Source organism: Nerophis lumbriciformis, linkage group LG12 (assembly GCF_033978685.3).
Source record: "Nerophis lumbriciformis linkage group LG12, RoL_Nlum_v2.1, whole genome shotgun sequence".
Classification (NCBI taxonomy): domain Eukaryota; kingdom Metazoa; phylum Chordata; class Actinopteri; order Syngnathiformes; family Syngnathidae; genus Nerophis; species Nerophis lumbriciformis.
The window spans coordinates 29,969,207-29,981,341 of NC_084559.2; the positions used below are offsets into that span (position 1 = coordinate 29,969,207).

Here is a 12,135-nt window from a genome sequence, read left to right on the forward strand (position 1 = left end):
ATTCACGTCAAAGAGTTCAATCTTTGACTCATTAGACCAGAGAATTTCGTATCTCATGGTCTGACAGTCTTTCAGGGCCATTTTGGCAAACTTTTTACTGAAAAATGGCTTCCGCCGGGCCATTCTAACCTACAGGCCTGATTTGTAGATTGCTGCAAAGATGGATGTCCTTCCGGAGGGCATATATTCTTTGTTGCTGTCGGAGAATACACACTATCTGTAAACATGGTGTTAGTAAATACATAAATAAAGGCGTAACATTGTTTGCTTTCAAATGATTTATAAACAAATGGTATTTGTGTTTAAAATAAACAACAAATGTATTGTATTTGTTTCTCTAACACATCTAAGAGTTAGACTTCCTTTTATCGTCATTCAAATTTGAACTTTACAGTAGAACGAAATTTCGTTGCATTAGCTCGTTGTAGTGCAGGACAAAAGAGCAATAAGGTGCAGATATAAATGAATAGATTACTGTACAGAGAAATATATTGCACTTTTTCATATGCATTCACGTTTACGGATGTATGTTATGTTGTCTTTATATATTCCAGCGAGTTAATCCGTTTTTGGAGGGGGGGGGGGGCTGTTTAGGGGATTATTATTATGCGTTCAAGAGTTTTATGGCCTGAGACTCTTGAACGCATAATAATAATGATAATCCCTAAATGACCGACTGTTCCGCGATCTACGTTTTATAATTTCATAATTTGGAAATTGATGTGGTTGAACTGGGACGCTACCCAAGGCGGAACTGGGAAGGACAAAAACAAAAAACAAAAACAATGCTCCAAATTCTTGGTGACGTTAAATGTTTCTAGTGACTCTCCTTTATAAAACGCCGAACAACACCTGAGCTCCACACTTGCACGCATTAGTGCTCTGTGGCAGGTTCTCTTCGCTTTTTATGTTCATCTTTTTCATTTTTATGTGAGTTTGTGGAATATAATCTTTGACTTTCCCAAAATGTTTCGGCATTTATGCCTCTTGCTTGCAGTGCTTTGGCTGCAAGTGAATGCTCGTAAGTACAAACACATTTTACTGTGTACATTTTACACTGCTTTACAGTATTCTCATCCCGAGCAATGTTCAATGACTGTGGACGTGGGTCGGCACCGAGTCCCCATCGTCATTGCAGGATGCTTTAGCAAATGTTTTATTTTATTTTTTATATATATCATTATTATAATATTTGCTTTTAGAACAAGTGAGCAGGGAGGAAATTCAAAGAGCTGTCAACGCTGCCATCGCCAAAGTGGACTCTGCATATGAATATTCAAGACAAGAGTGAGTTTACACTTTTTTTCTATTGAAGAAAGAAATTAACCCGAGGACAAATAATCGATATGCTTATTTTTTTAAATAAATGAATCTAATTTATTGTAATTCTTTTCTAATTTTTTTGGTATTATTATTATTATTATTATTATTATTAACTTTGCTAGCATTGTATCTTCAGAGAAGTGTCTGTAATATATACATACACACATACATACATACATATATATATATATATATATATATATATATATATATATATATATATATATATATATATATATATATATATATATATATATATATATATATATATATATATATATATATATATATATATATATATAGTCGGTTTCTGTGGTTTATCCGTTATACAGCGCACAATACCGTGGTAAAGCAGAATATACGTTAGGTCAGGAAAAAACACAGAGGCTATTTCATCCTTACAAGCTTGTTTTGCAGGTGTCCCTGCTCTTCAGGGGATTTTGAAGATGGTGTCCCTGCTCTTCAAAATCCCCTGAAGAGCAGGGACACCTGCAAAACAAGCTTGTAGGGATGAAATAGCCTCTGTGTTTTTTCCTAACCTAACGTATATATATATATATATATATATATATATATATATATATATATATATATATATATATATATATATATATATGTTATTTGTATTTGTATTTTTAATTTTTTATTTTTTTCTAGATCATCCCTAACAATACTGCTGTGCACCAGAGCAACTAGTAAAAACTCAAAACAAACAGCAGTACAATAAGAAGAAATGATTAAATAAGTAATTAAAAACAAATGTTACCTGCAGGGCCGCCATTGGCTAATTTGGGGTTCTGGGCAGAAATGTATTTGTTATTTGTTCACACTTGTTCCATTAATGTGAATTTTTTTTTCTACTTTTGTACTTAAAAAAAAAAAATGTCATCCATCATTTGCGCTAAAACAAATTCATGGGAAATATATTGTTCCCTCGTTATTTCTTTTAGTGCAAAATAACAATTTCAACGTCATTAAAACATTACATTTATAGACCTCACTACCTCAAACGGAATTTGAAACTTGTAGTTTCTGTCTTGCCAAACTCGCACTAATGCTGTGTGCTACAGGAGCTACTGGAAGAACGAGGGGAAATCTGCCATTATATTCTTCTCAGTTACGAAGCAGGAAGGGGCTAGGAATCAATTTATAATGAAAGTTCTTATGAAGGGCCCTGTCATTCATTAATTGCGCATGTTATATGCGCTCCTTTACGCCCACAGACTGTGTGTTCTGCGTACAGGGTGGAGAGGCCCTAATTACGTGTCAATTAAAACAATTTCATTCCATAAAATCATCATCTCACTGTGTCAAAAAGCAAATTGTATACTCTTTGGCAAATAAAAGTGTTTTAAGATAGCTTTAAAATAATTATTTGAATGTGTACAGAGGTCGACTGTTCCATAGATTTGACAAAACAGTTTGTTAAACTATTATACCCCAGCTCTTGAAGTTGATGTCTTTAGAATGTTCTGGTTAAGTGTTCAGACTTTGCATTGTCATATGGCACCGGTTGATGCCCCGACAGGTGCCTTGAGCGTGTCAAACGGAACTCAGCCAGACCTCAGGATGTGTTGCGCGTTCTCAAGCAGCCTAGGGGAGTCACCCGTGAGATAGCCCGATCTTCTGATTACATGAACAATGCACTGGATATTATCAAAAGATCGGCGGAAAGACGTCAGAGACGTTCGCTCAACGCAACCGGTGAGTGGGGGTACAACACCAAGTATCAATAAGACCCTGTCAATGGCACCCTGTTAATCACTGGTGATTTGTGTGTGTTGTCAGATCTGCTGTCTGAGGAGGATTTGGAGTTCATTTCAGATCTGACAGGCTGCTCACCTCGACAACGCGACCCCTCTTGCAGGACAACACCCAACGTTAACGTCTTTCGTACCATAACCGGCGTCTGCAACAACAAGTAATATCTCTCTTCCGGGCTGTTTTCCCCGTCCCAAGTTTTGGTTTTTCGTAATTAATTAGCTAATCCCACTTGCCTGCAGGCATAATCCCCGATGGGGAGCCTCAAACATTCCCTTTGCACGCTTCCTGCCTGCTGAGTACCAGGATGGACTCACTGTGCCTCGGGGGTTTGAGCCTGTGAAGCTCAACGGCTTCGTTCTTCCGAAGGTATACCATCATTCATTTTAGCTTAGATTGAGGTCATCTATGTGAAATTTTGAGTTAAATAATATCCTCCATCAGGTCCGAAAGGTGTCCAATCGTGTTCTGACCACACCAATCGCTAATGTGGTGAGCGACGAGGTATTCACTCACCTCTTGACCTCCTTTGGACAGTGGATGGACCACGACCTGACTATCACACCTCATTCTCCGGTCATCCGTTCGTTCAGTAACGGCATTGACTGTGACGAGAGCTGCGAGCGCACCGAACCTTGCTTCCCCATCGAGGTCATTGTCTCAACATTGTCCTCCAAAAATACAACATCACAAACACATCCTCACAAACCCACACATTGTCCTCTGAACAGATTCCCAAGAATGGCCCACGCTTCGGCTTCCAGGAGTGCATCGCCTTCTTCCGCTCGAGTACCACGTGTGGGACTGGCCCCACAGGCTCCATCTTTGGCGCAGCCAACGTGCGGCAACAGTTGAACGGCCTCACATCATATATTGACGCGAATCAGGTGTACGGCTCAGAAGATGCCAAAGCAAAGGCTCTACGCAACCTTGACACGGATGAGGGTTTGCTGAGGGTCAATACAGAGTTCACTGACAAAGGCCGAGAATTGCTGCCCTTCACCACTATGGGAGCCAACTTGTGTGCAACCCGAGCCCGGATCACCAACGACCCCGAAGCCCAGGAAGTGCTTTGCTTTCTATCAGGTGAGTGACAGATGTGTTGATTGCAACAGAATCCATCTGACTTCATGTTAACTTTGAAGGTGATGAACGCACCAATGAGAACATTTTTTTGACCTCACTACACACGCTCTTCTTGCGGGAGCACAACCGACTGGCTCGAGCCCTGCGACAACTAAATCCGAAGTGGGATGGAGAGAGAATCTACCAAGAAGCACGCAAAATCAATGGAGCATATTTACAGGTGAGAACGAGACTCAGCCGCATAAATAATAATCAAGTGCAAATTAATATTGTTGTTGTCTTCCAGATTATCACATTCAGAGACTTCTTGAAACACATCGTCGGTCCAGAAGTAATATCCAAGAAGCTGTCCACCTACCCCGGCTATGATAAGACCGTGGACCCTACTGTCGCCAATGCATTCGGAGCAGCTGCCTTTCGCTTTGGCCACTCTATGGTTCAACCCTTCGTATTCCGGCTTGACGGTAGTTACGAGGAACACCCGGTGTTCCCCTCTCCATTGCTGCACACAGCCTTGAACACACCATGGAGGGTTGTTTTTGAAGGTAGAGCCACATCTGTAGCTGTTTTACCCTACCCTGCGTAACACACTTCAATCATTTCAGGTGGTATAGACCTTCTCTTGAGGGGGCAACTGGGTCGGCCGGCTAAGTTGAATGTCCAGGAGGCCGTCATTACGGATGAACTGAGAGACATGCTGTTTAAATTCTCCTTTGAGTTTGCACTTGATCTGGCCTCTCTCAATATGCAGCGTGGCCGAGACCATGGCATCCCAGGTATTCATTTATTCTTTTTGCACACAGTGCATCATCTCCAGAGTGTTTTTCATCTTTACCCTTTCTCAGGATACAACAAATGGCGTAAGTTCTGTGGTCTGTCACAACCTCAAAATGAGACAGAGTTGGCTAAAGTGCTGAAAAACGACGACTTGGCCAAGAAGCTGATAGAGCTGTATGGCACGCCTGATAACATCGATCTATGGCTCGGAGGAATAGTAGAACCTCTTGTGTCCGGAGGAAGAGTTGGTCCCCTGTTTGCCTGCCTGATTGGAACTCAGTTCAGCAAGGTTCGCGAGGGAGACAGGTATGAAAAATGTTTAGGCTGCTCTCTCTTACAAACTCAGTATTGATATCAATTGTTGTTTTTAGATTTTGGTGGGAGAAAGAAGGAGTATTCACCAAGGCCCAGAGAGCCGCTTTGTTGGCAACGTCATTTTCCCGCATCGTCTGTGACAACACTGGTGTGTTTGAAGTTCCAAAAAATCCCTTCCTGTTCCGGCCACGAGGTTACGGTTACACCAAATGTGCTGACATCCCTTCACTGGACCTCACTCCATGGCAGGAGGACGGTGAGTCCTACCACTGAAATCTATTGGACGAAATTAATGTTAATGGCTTTGTGTTTTGGAATGACTGACTTCCTTATTCTTCATTATATGTGTTATAGAACATGGATCTTTCCCTAAACCAGGTATGTAAAGCACAGAACTACCTTTTTTAACATACACTTTTAATCAAATTATGAGATTATTTGGAACAATTTACATTACGCCAGTATGGTATTTTGAAATACTAATTCAATTTCCCATCTTTAATTTACATTTTATATAGGCTATTCAACTACTACTACCCCTTACCCACCAGTTAAATCCAACTTATTTTGGGGGTTCTGAAATGTATTTTAACATCTAACAATGTTGCAAATATTTGTATTTTGAAATACTTGTTTGATTTTCAAACTTTATTTGTTGTGTTTAATAGGCGATTTAAACACGACTACCCCCTCCGCACCAGGTAAATCCAACTTTTTCTTAAATCTGTTCATATAACGCACAATATATTGTGCGAATACTTTTGTTTCATACTTGGTTTGGGTGTCTCAATCCGATAGTGATTTTGGATATCTGCCCGATATCAGCAAAAAACTAAAACAATGGGATGGTATCGGCTTGCATCTTAAAACTCAGATACAAGAAGTCCTGCAACATAAACAAGTCTCAAATAATTATAGTTGCATGTTACTTACACATACAAAGTCTCCAAAGCAGAAGCGTCTCAGAAAGTATCCAGTGACAAAGGTGTCCGCGTCATTCACCTTACTGTGTCATGTGTCTAATTTAGTGAATAGTTGTGACTAATAGGTGTCGCAAAAACATATTTATGCTCCACTTCAAAAGCAAACATCTGTCCTAAGGTTAGTGTTTTTTTATACCTGCCATTGTTCTCTGAGTAACTTTATTGCCATTGTCATTCTAACATTCCACAGTATAAAATTATAGAAGTGTGTAGGATAGACGCGAGCCTAGTGATTCTCAAACTGTGGTTCATCTAGTGGTACGCCAAAGAACCACTTAATTATGTGCAAAATAACCTTGTTTGATTTATTATTTAAGTACGGTGTTTTATTTTCCTATGTACTAAAACACAGTGTTACTGTTCGAACTGTGTGTATTGTTACAATGGCCAAAATGGTTAAATACAATTGTCAAATTAAACTTTTGCTGTGTTTTTAATGAATACTTGGGCCTATCACGCTACTGTATTTTAATGTTGGTCTTTATGGTGGTACTTGGGGATCCAACTGGTTTCTGGGACGGTATTTGGTGAAAAAAGTTTGAGAACCACTACTCTAGCTTATTCTAAAGTCTAGTTATTTATTTTTATCATTTTGTAGTGTGGAATGGTAGAAAAGGCTTGATCAAATGACATTACTCAAAGAACAATGGTCGGTATTTAAAACAGTGACAGATTTACTATGTACGATGATTCGGACTGATATCGGATTATTGTTGATATCGGCCAATACACAAGGTTCCAATATCGTATTGGGAGTGAGAAATATATTTTGGGACACACCTAGTACATCTAGTACTTGGGTATGGAAATAACCTCCTGGTTCTCTACTTAATATATTTCAGAAACCCCCAAACCCTATGGACATCCTGGACCTCCTGGACCTCCTGGACCCCCTGGACCCCAAGGGCCACAGGGTGAGTCAGACACAACAATACCACTGATATCACAGTGGCAAAGATCTGAACTTTCTAAGGCCAAATGGTATTTATATATACATTTTTTTCAGGACCACCCGGCCCCTACAGCCCCTCCGGATCCTACAGATCCTCCGGAACCTCCAGCTATCATGTGGCCTACTCTGTGAGACTAGGCAACAACTACCCCAGTCCTGGTGTGCCAATACCATTCCGCGAGACCATCTACAATGGACAGAACAGCTATGACACCAACAGTGGCAAATTTACATGCCCATATGCCGGGGTGTACGAATTCCAATTCCACTGTACCATCTATGACCACGCGGCCAGTGTGGACCTGTTGCGCAATGGAGAGTTGATCCTGCATTCATTCACTACCAGGCAAGACGGTTACATCACAGCCAGTGGAAGCACGTACCTCTCGCTGGGAGTAGGAGATGAGGTATGGCTTGTGGCCAACTCCGGTGGCAATGGTCTGACCAGAGACAGCTACTTCTCAGGGCATCTGATTTTTACTGAGGAGTAGAGCTGTAGTCAAAACAAAGCACTCTTGTACAGTCCGGCAAAAATAAACATACACACCTCAATAAATACAGTTAGAGAAGAATTGATCCACCATCACAAGTTGTTAAAATAAGAATTATGTGACCATGTGGAATTTTCCATAATTTTACATGCTTTTTAATTTGTGTTTTAATTGTAAGAGTGCATAAACGAAGAGCCGTGTAAACGATATAAATACAAACTACACTACCAGACTCCAGGAAAAAAATAGTATCAAGTTATCACTTTTTATTTTTTGTAATTAATTCTGCCTTTTTAAATCTTTTTCTTGTCCTAGCCTTCACACTGTTTATTTAACCGTCATTAAGATATACTATTGGAGCTTCTTGAATAAAAGCAAACGTTTCCTGATTTCTTGTGAGTTTGATTTAATTGAAGATATACCAATAAAAAACACTGTACTCAAGCACACTTCATGGTGTGCCACTTACAGTGACAAAGATTTTTATTGATCTTTCAGTAAGATATGTACAAACCCCGTTTCCATATGAGTTGGGAAATTGTGTTAGATGTAAATATAAACGGAATACAATGATTTGCAAATCCTTTTCAACCCATATTCAATTGAATGCACTACAAAGACAAGATATTCGATGTTCAAACTCATAAACTTTATTTTTTTTTGCAAAAAATAATTAACTTAGAATTTCATGGCTGCAACACGTGCCAAAGTAGTTGGGAAAGGCCATGTTCACCACTGTGTTACATGGCCTTTCCTTTTAACAACACTCAGGAAACGTTTGGGAACTGAGGAGACACATTTTTAAGCTTCTCAGGTGGAATTCTTTCCCATTCTTGCTTGATGTACAGCTTAAGTTGTTCAACAGTCCGGGGGTCTCCGTTGTGGTATTTTAGGCTTCATAATGCGCCACGCATTTTCAATGGAAGACAGGTCTGGACTACAGGCAGGCCAGTCTAGTACCCGCACTCTTTTACTATGAAGCCACGTTGATGTAACACATGGCTTGGGATTGTCTTGCTGAAATAAGCAGGGGCGTCCATGGTAATGTTGCTTGGATGGCTACATATGCTGCTCCAAAACCTGTATGTACCTTTCAGCATTAATGGCGCCTTCACAGATGTGTAAGTTACCCATGCTTTGGGCACTTACACACCCCCATACCATCACACATGCTGGCTTTTCAACTTTGCGCCTATAACAATCTGGATGGTTCTTTTCCTCTTTGGTCCGGAGGACACGACGTTCACAGTTTCCAAAAACAATTTGAAATGTGGACTCGTCAGACCACAGAACACTTTTCCACTTTGTATCAGTCCATCTTAGATGAGCTCAGGCCCAGCGAAGCCGACGGCGTTTCTGGGTGTTGTTGATAAACGATTTTTGCCTTGCATAGGAGAGTTTTAACTTGCACTTACAGATGTAGCGACCAACTGTAGTTACTGACAGTGGGTTTCTGAAGTGTTCCTGAGCCCATGTGGTGATATCCTTTACACACTGATGTCGCTTGTTGATGCAGTACAGCCTGAGGGATCGAAGGTCACGGGCTTAGCTGCTTACGTGCAGTGATTTCTCCAGATTCTCTGAACCCGTCATTTCTCATTCTATTGTTTTGTCAAAATGATGAGGGACAAGGGGTAAAAAATGTATTATATATATATATATTTATTATGTATACTTGTTCATTTACTGTTAATATCTGCTTACTTTCTGTTTTAACATGTTCTATCTACACTTATGTTAAAACCTAATAAGCACTTTTTTTGTTGTTGTTTGGATACTGTACATTAGTAGGTGATACTACACATTTTGGTATCAATCCAATACCAAGTAGTTACAGGATCATACACTGGTCATAATTAAAGTTCTCCTGTCTCCAAGGACGTATTTCCAGACTTTATAAACAATTTAAAAAAATGACAAGAGATTTTGTGATAATAAAAATTATCAATGTAATCATTGTAGTATTGACTATATAGGGCTCTTGCAATTGGTATTGTTACATGTATAGAGCCACCCCTTTGTTTACATTGACGAAGTGCCAGCTTTCTGTTAGCGGTTAGCTATTGTATCCTTCTACAGTGTGTAGTAAAGCATGCTTAGCTATTCCTCGTCCTGCAGGGATGATACTTGTAGGAAACGTACTCTATTTGTCGCCATGGAGGCGAGGATTAGTGATTTAGAAGTAGCTAAAACACTGCCGACTGCGGCTGAATGTTAGCCACGAGCTCGCTATGTTTTAAAGCACCTTCAGTGTTTATAGCTCCACATTTATCGTTTGTTTTTGAGCCAATATGCGTCCATTCTGCCTCTTATGTCTCCACACCGTGTCTGCTCGTAAGTACTGCTCCAGCAATGTCACGACGTAACGACGGCACACAATAATGTCCGTAAAAAAAAATAGTAACGGTATTTTTCAGAGGCAGTAAAGCACCGTTTTTAATTCATTAGTACCAGTACTTTATTAGTACCGGTATACAGTACAACCCTAAACCAAAGTAGTGTTGAAATTGTCTTTTTGTTTTGTTTTTTGTCAATGCATGGTGCAACCATATGTGCGCAATATGTATATATAGCGTCCCGGAAGAGTTAGTGCTGCAAGGGGTTCTGGGTATTTGTTCTGTTATGTTTATGTTGTGTTACGGTGCGGATGTTCTCCCGAAATGTGTTTGTCATTCTTGTTTGGTGTGGGTTCACATATTTGTAACAGTGATAAAGTTGTTTATATGGCCACCCTCAGTGTGACCTATATGGCTGTTGACCAAGTATGAATTGCATTCACTTGTGTGTGTGAAAAGCCGTAAATATTATGTGATTGGGCCGGCACGCAAAGGCAGTGCCTTTAAGGCACGCCCCCAATATTGTTGTCTGGGTGGAAATCGGGAGAATGGTTGCCCCGGGAGATTTTCGGGAGGGGCACTGAAATTCAGGAGTCTCCTGGGAAAATTGGGAGGGTTGGCAAGTATGACTGGGAGATGCAATTCTTTCAGGGGCATTTTGGCAAACTTTTTACTGAAAAATGGCCATTCTAACCCAAAGGCCTGATTTGTAGATTGCTGCAAAGATGGTTGTCCTTCCGGAAGGCATATAGGCTTTGTTGCTGTAGGAGAATACACACTATCTGTCTCGTCTTGTCACGAAAGTTTTTCCAGGAAGTTCATAACACATCACTTGATTTGCAACTATTGTTGTTTGCATAGATCATGTTTACCATTTACAAAACAAACTATAACACATTACAGAGTCGATGCATTTCTTAGTGACTCCCTTATACTAAAAAAAAATAAACAATATAAAATAATAATATTAATAATAAAAGTCTATAGGCCTAATGTAAAAAAAAAAAAAAAAAAAAAATGAAGTCCTGATTAAAGTCAAGCCAATTAAAGTATTTAGTGGTTTAGTTTTGAACATGCATACATGGTTAACGTTTTTTCACTTTCTTTGTTCAATGTGTACCAGTTTTCCATTTAAAAAAAATAACAGAACAGTGTATTAGTCTTTGTTACAGACCGGGCAGTTGGCACAGTGGGAGTGACAGTGGGGCGATATAGCCTGTGCCAGCAACTTGAGGGTTCCAGGTTCGATCCCCGCTTCTGCCATCATTGTCACTGCCGTTGTGTCCTTGGGTACGACACTTTACCCACCTGCTCCCAGGGCCACCCACACTGGTTTAAATGTAAGTTAAATATTGGGTTTCACTAGGTTAAAGTGCTTTGATTCACTACAGAAAAGTGCTATATAAATATAATTCACTTCAGGTATAGATGAACAGTTTTAGATATAGCTGTTACGGTAAAGTAAACACGGTGTTAGTAAATACATAAATAAAGGCGTAACATTGTTTGCTTTCAAATGATTTATAAACAAATGGCATTTGTGTTTAAAATAAACAACAAATGTGTTGTATTTGTTTCTCTGACACATCTAATACTTAGACTTCCTTTTATTGCCATTCAAATTTGAACTTTACAGTAGAACGAAATTTCGTTGCATTAGCTCGTTGTAGTGCAGGATAAAAGAGCAATAAGGTGCAGATGTAAATGAATAGATTACTGTACAGATAAATATATTGCACTTTTTCATATGCATCCACTTACGGATCTTTATATTCCAGCGAGTTAATCCGTCACATTTACGGATGTATGTTTTGTTGTCTTTATATTCCAGCGAGTTAAACCCTTTTTTTTTTTTTTAATTTTTATGATGATGCGTTCAAGAGTTTTATGGCCTGAGACTCTTGAACGCATCATCATAATAATAATCCCTAAATGACCGACAGTTCCGCGATCTACGTTTCATAATTTCATAATTTGCAGGTTGAAGTGGTTGAACTGGGACGCTACACAAGGCGGAACTAGGAAGAACAAAAGCAAAAAACAATGCTCCAAATTCTTGGTGACGTTAAGTGTTTCCAGTGACTCTCCTTTATAAAGCGCCGAGGGACACC

At 39.6% G+C, this 12,135-nt stretch overlaps 1 protein-coding gene across 1 annotated transcript; it reads left to right on the top strand.

Moving 5' to 3' along the window:
• Positions 1–878: 878 nt before the first annotated feature.
• Positions 879–8,077, top strand: LOC133623211 (eosinophil peroxidase-like). Its single transcript, XM_061986301.1, has 16 exons — positions 879–1,021; positions 1,203–1,287; positions 2,852–3,027; positions 3,112–3,244; positions 3,327–3,453; positions 3,529–3,735; positions 3,816–4,170; positions 4,230–4,390; positions 4,457–4,715; positions 4,776–4,946; positions 5,016–5,253; positions 5,319–5,518; positions 5,617–5,640; positions 5,931–5,963; positions 7,088–7,159; positions 7,252–8,077. The coding sequence occupies exons 1-16, from the start codon at positions 967–969 to the stop codon at positions 7,686–7,688; spliced, it is 2,733 nt and encodes a 910-aa protein (XP_061842285.1). The 5' UTR covers positions 879–966; the 3' UTR covers positions 7,689–8,077.
• Positions 8,078–12,135: the final 4,058 nt, after the last annotated feature.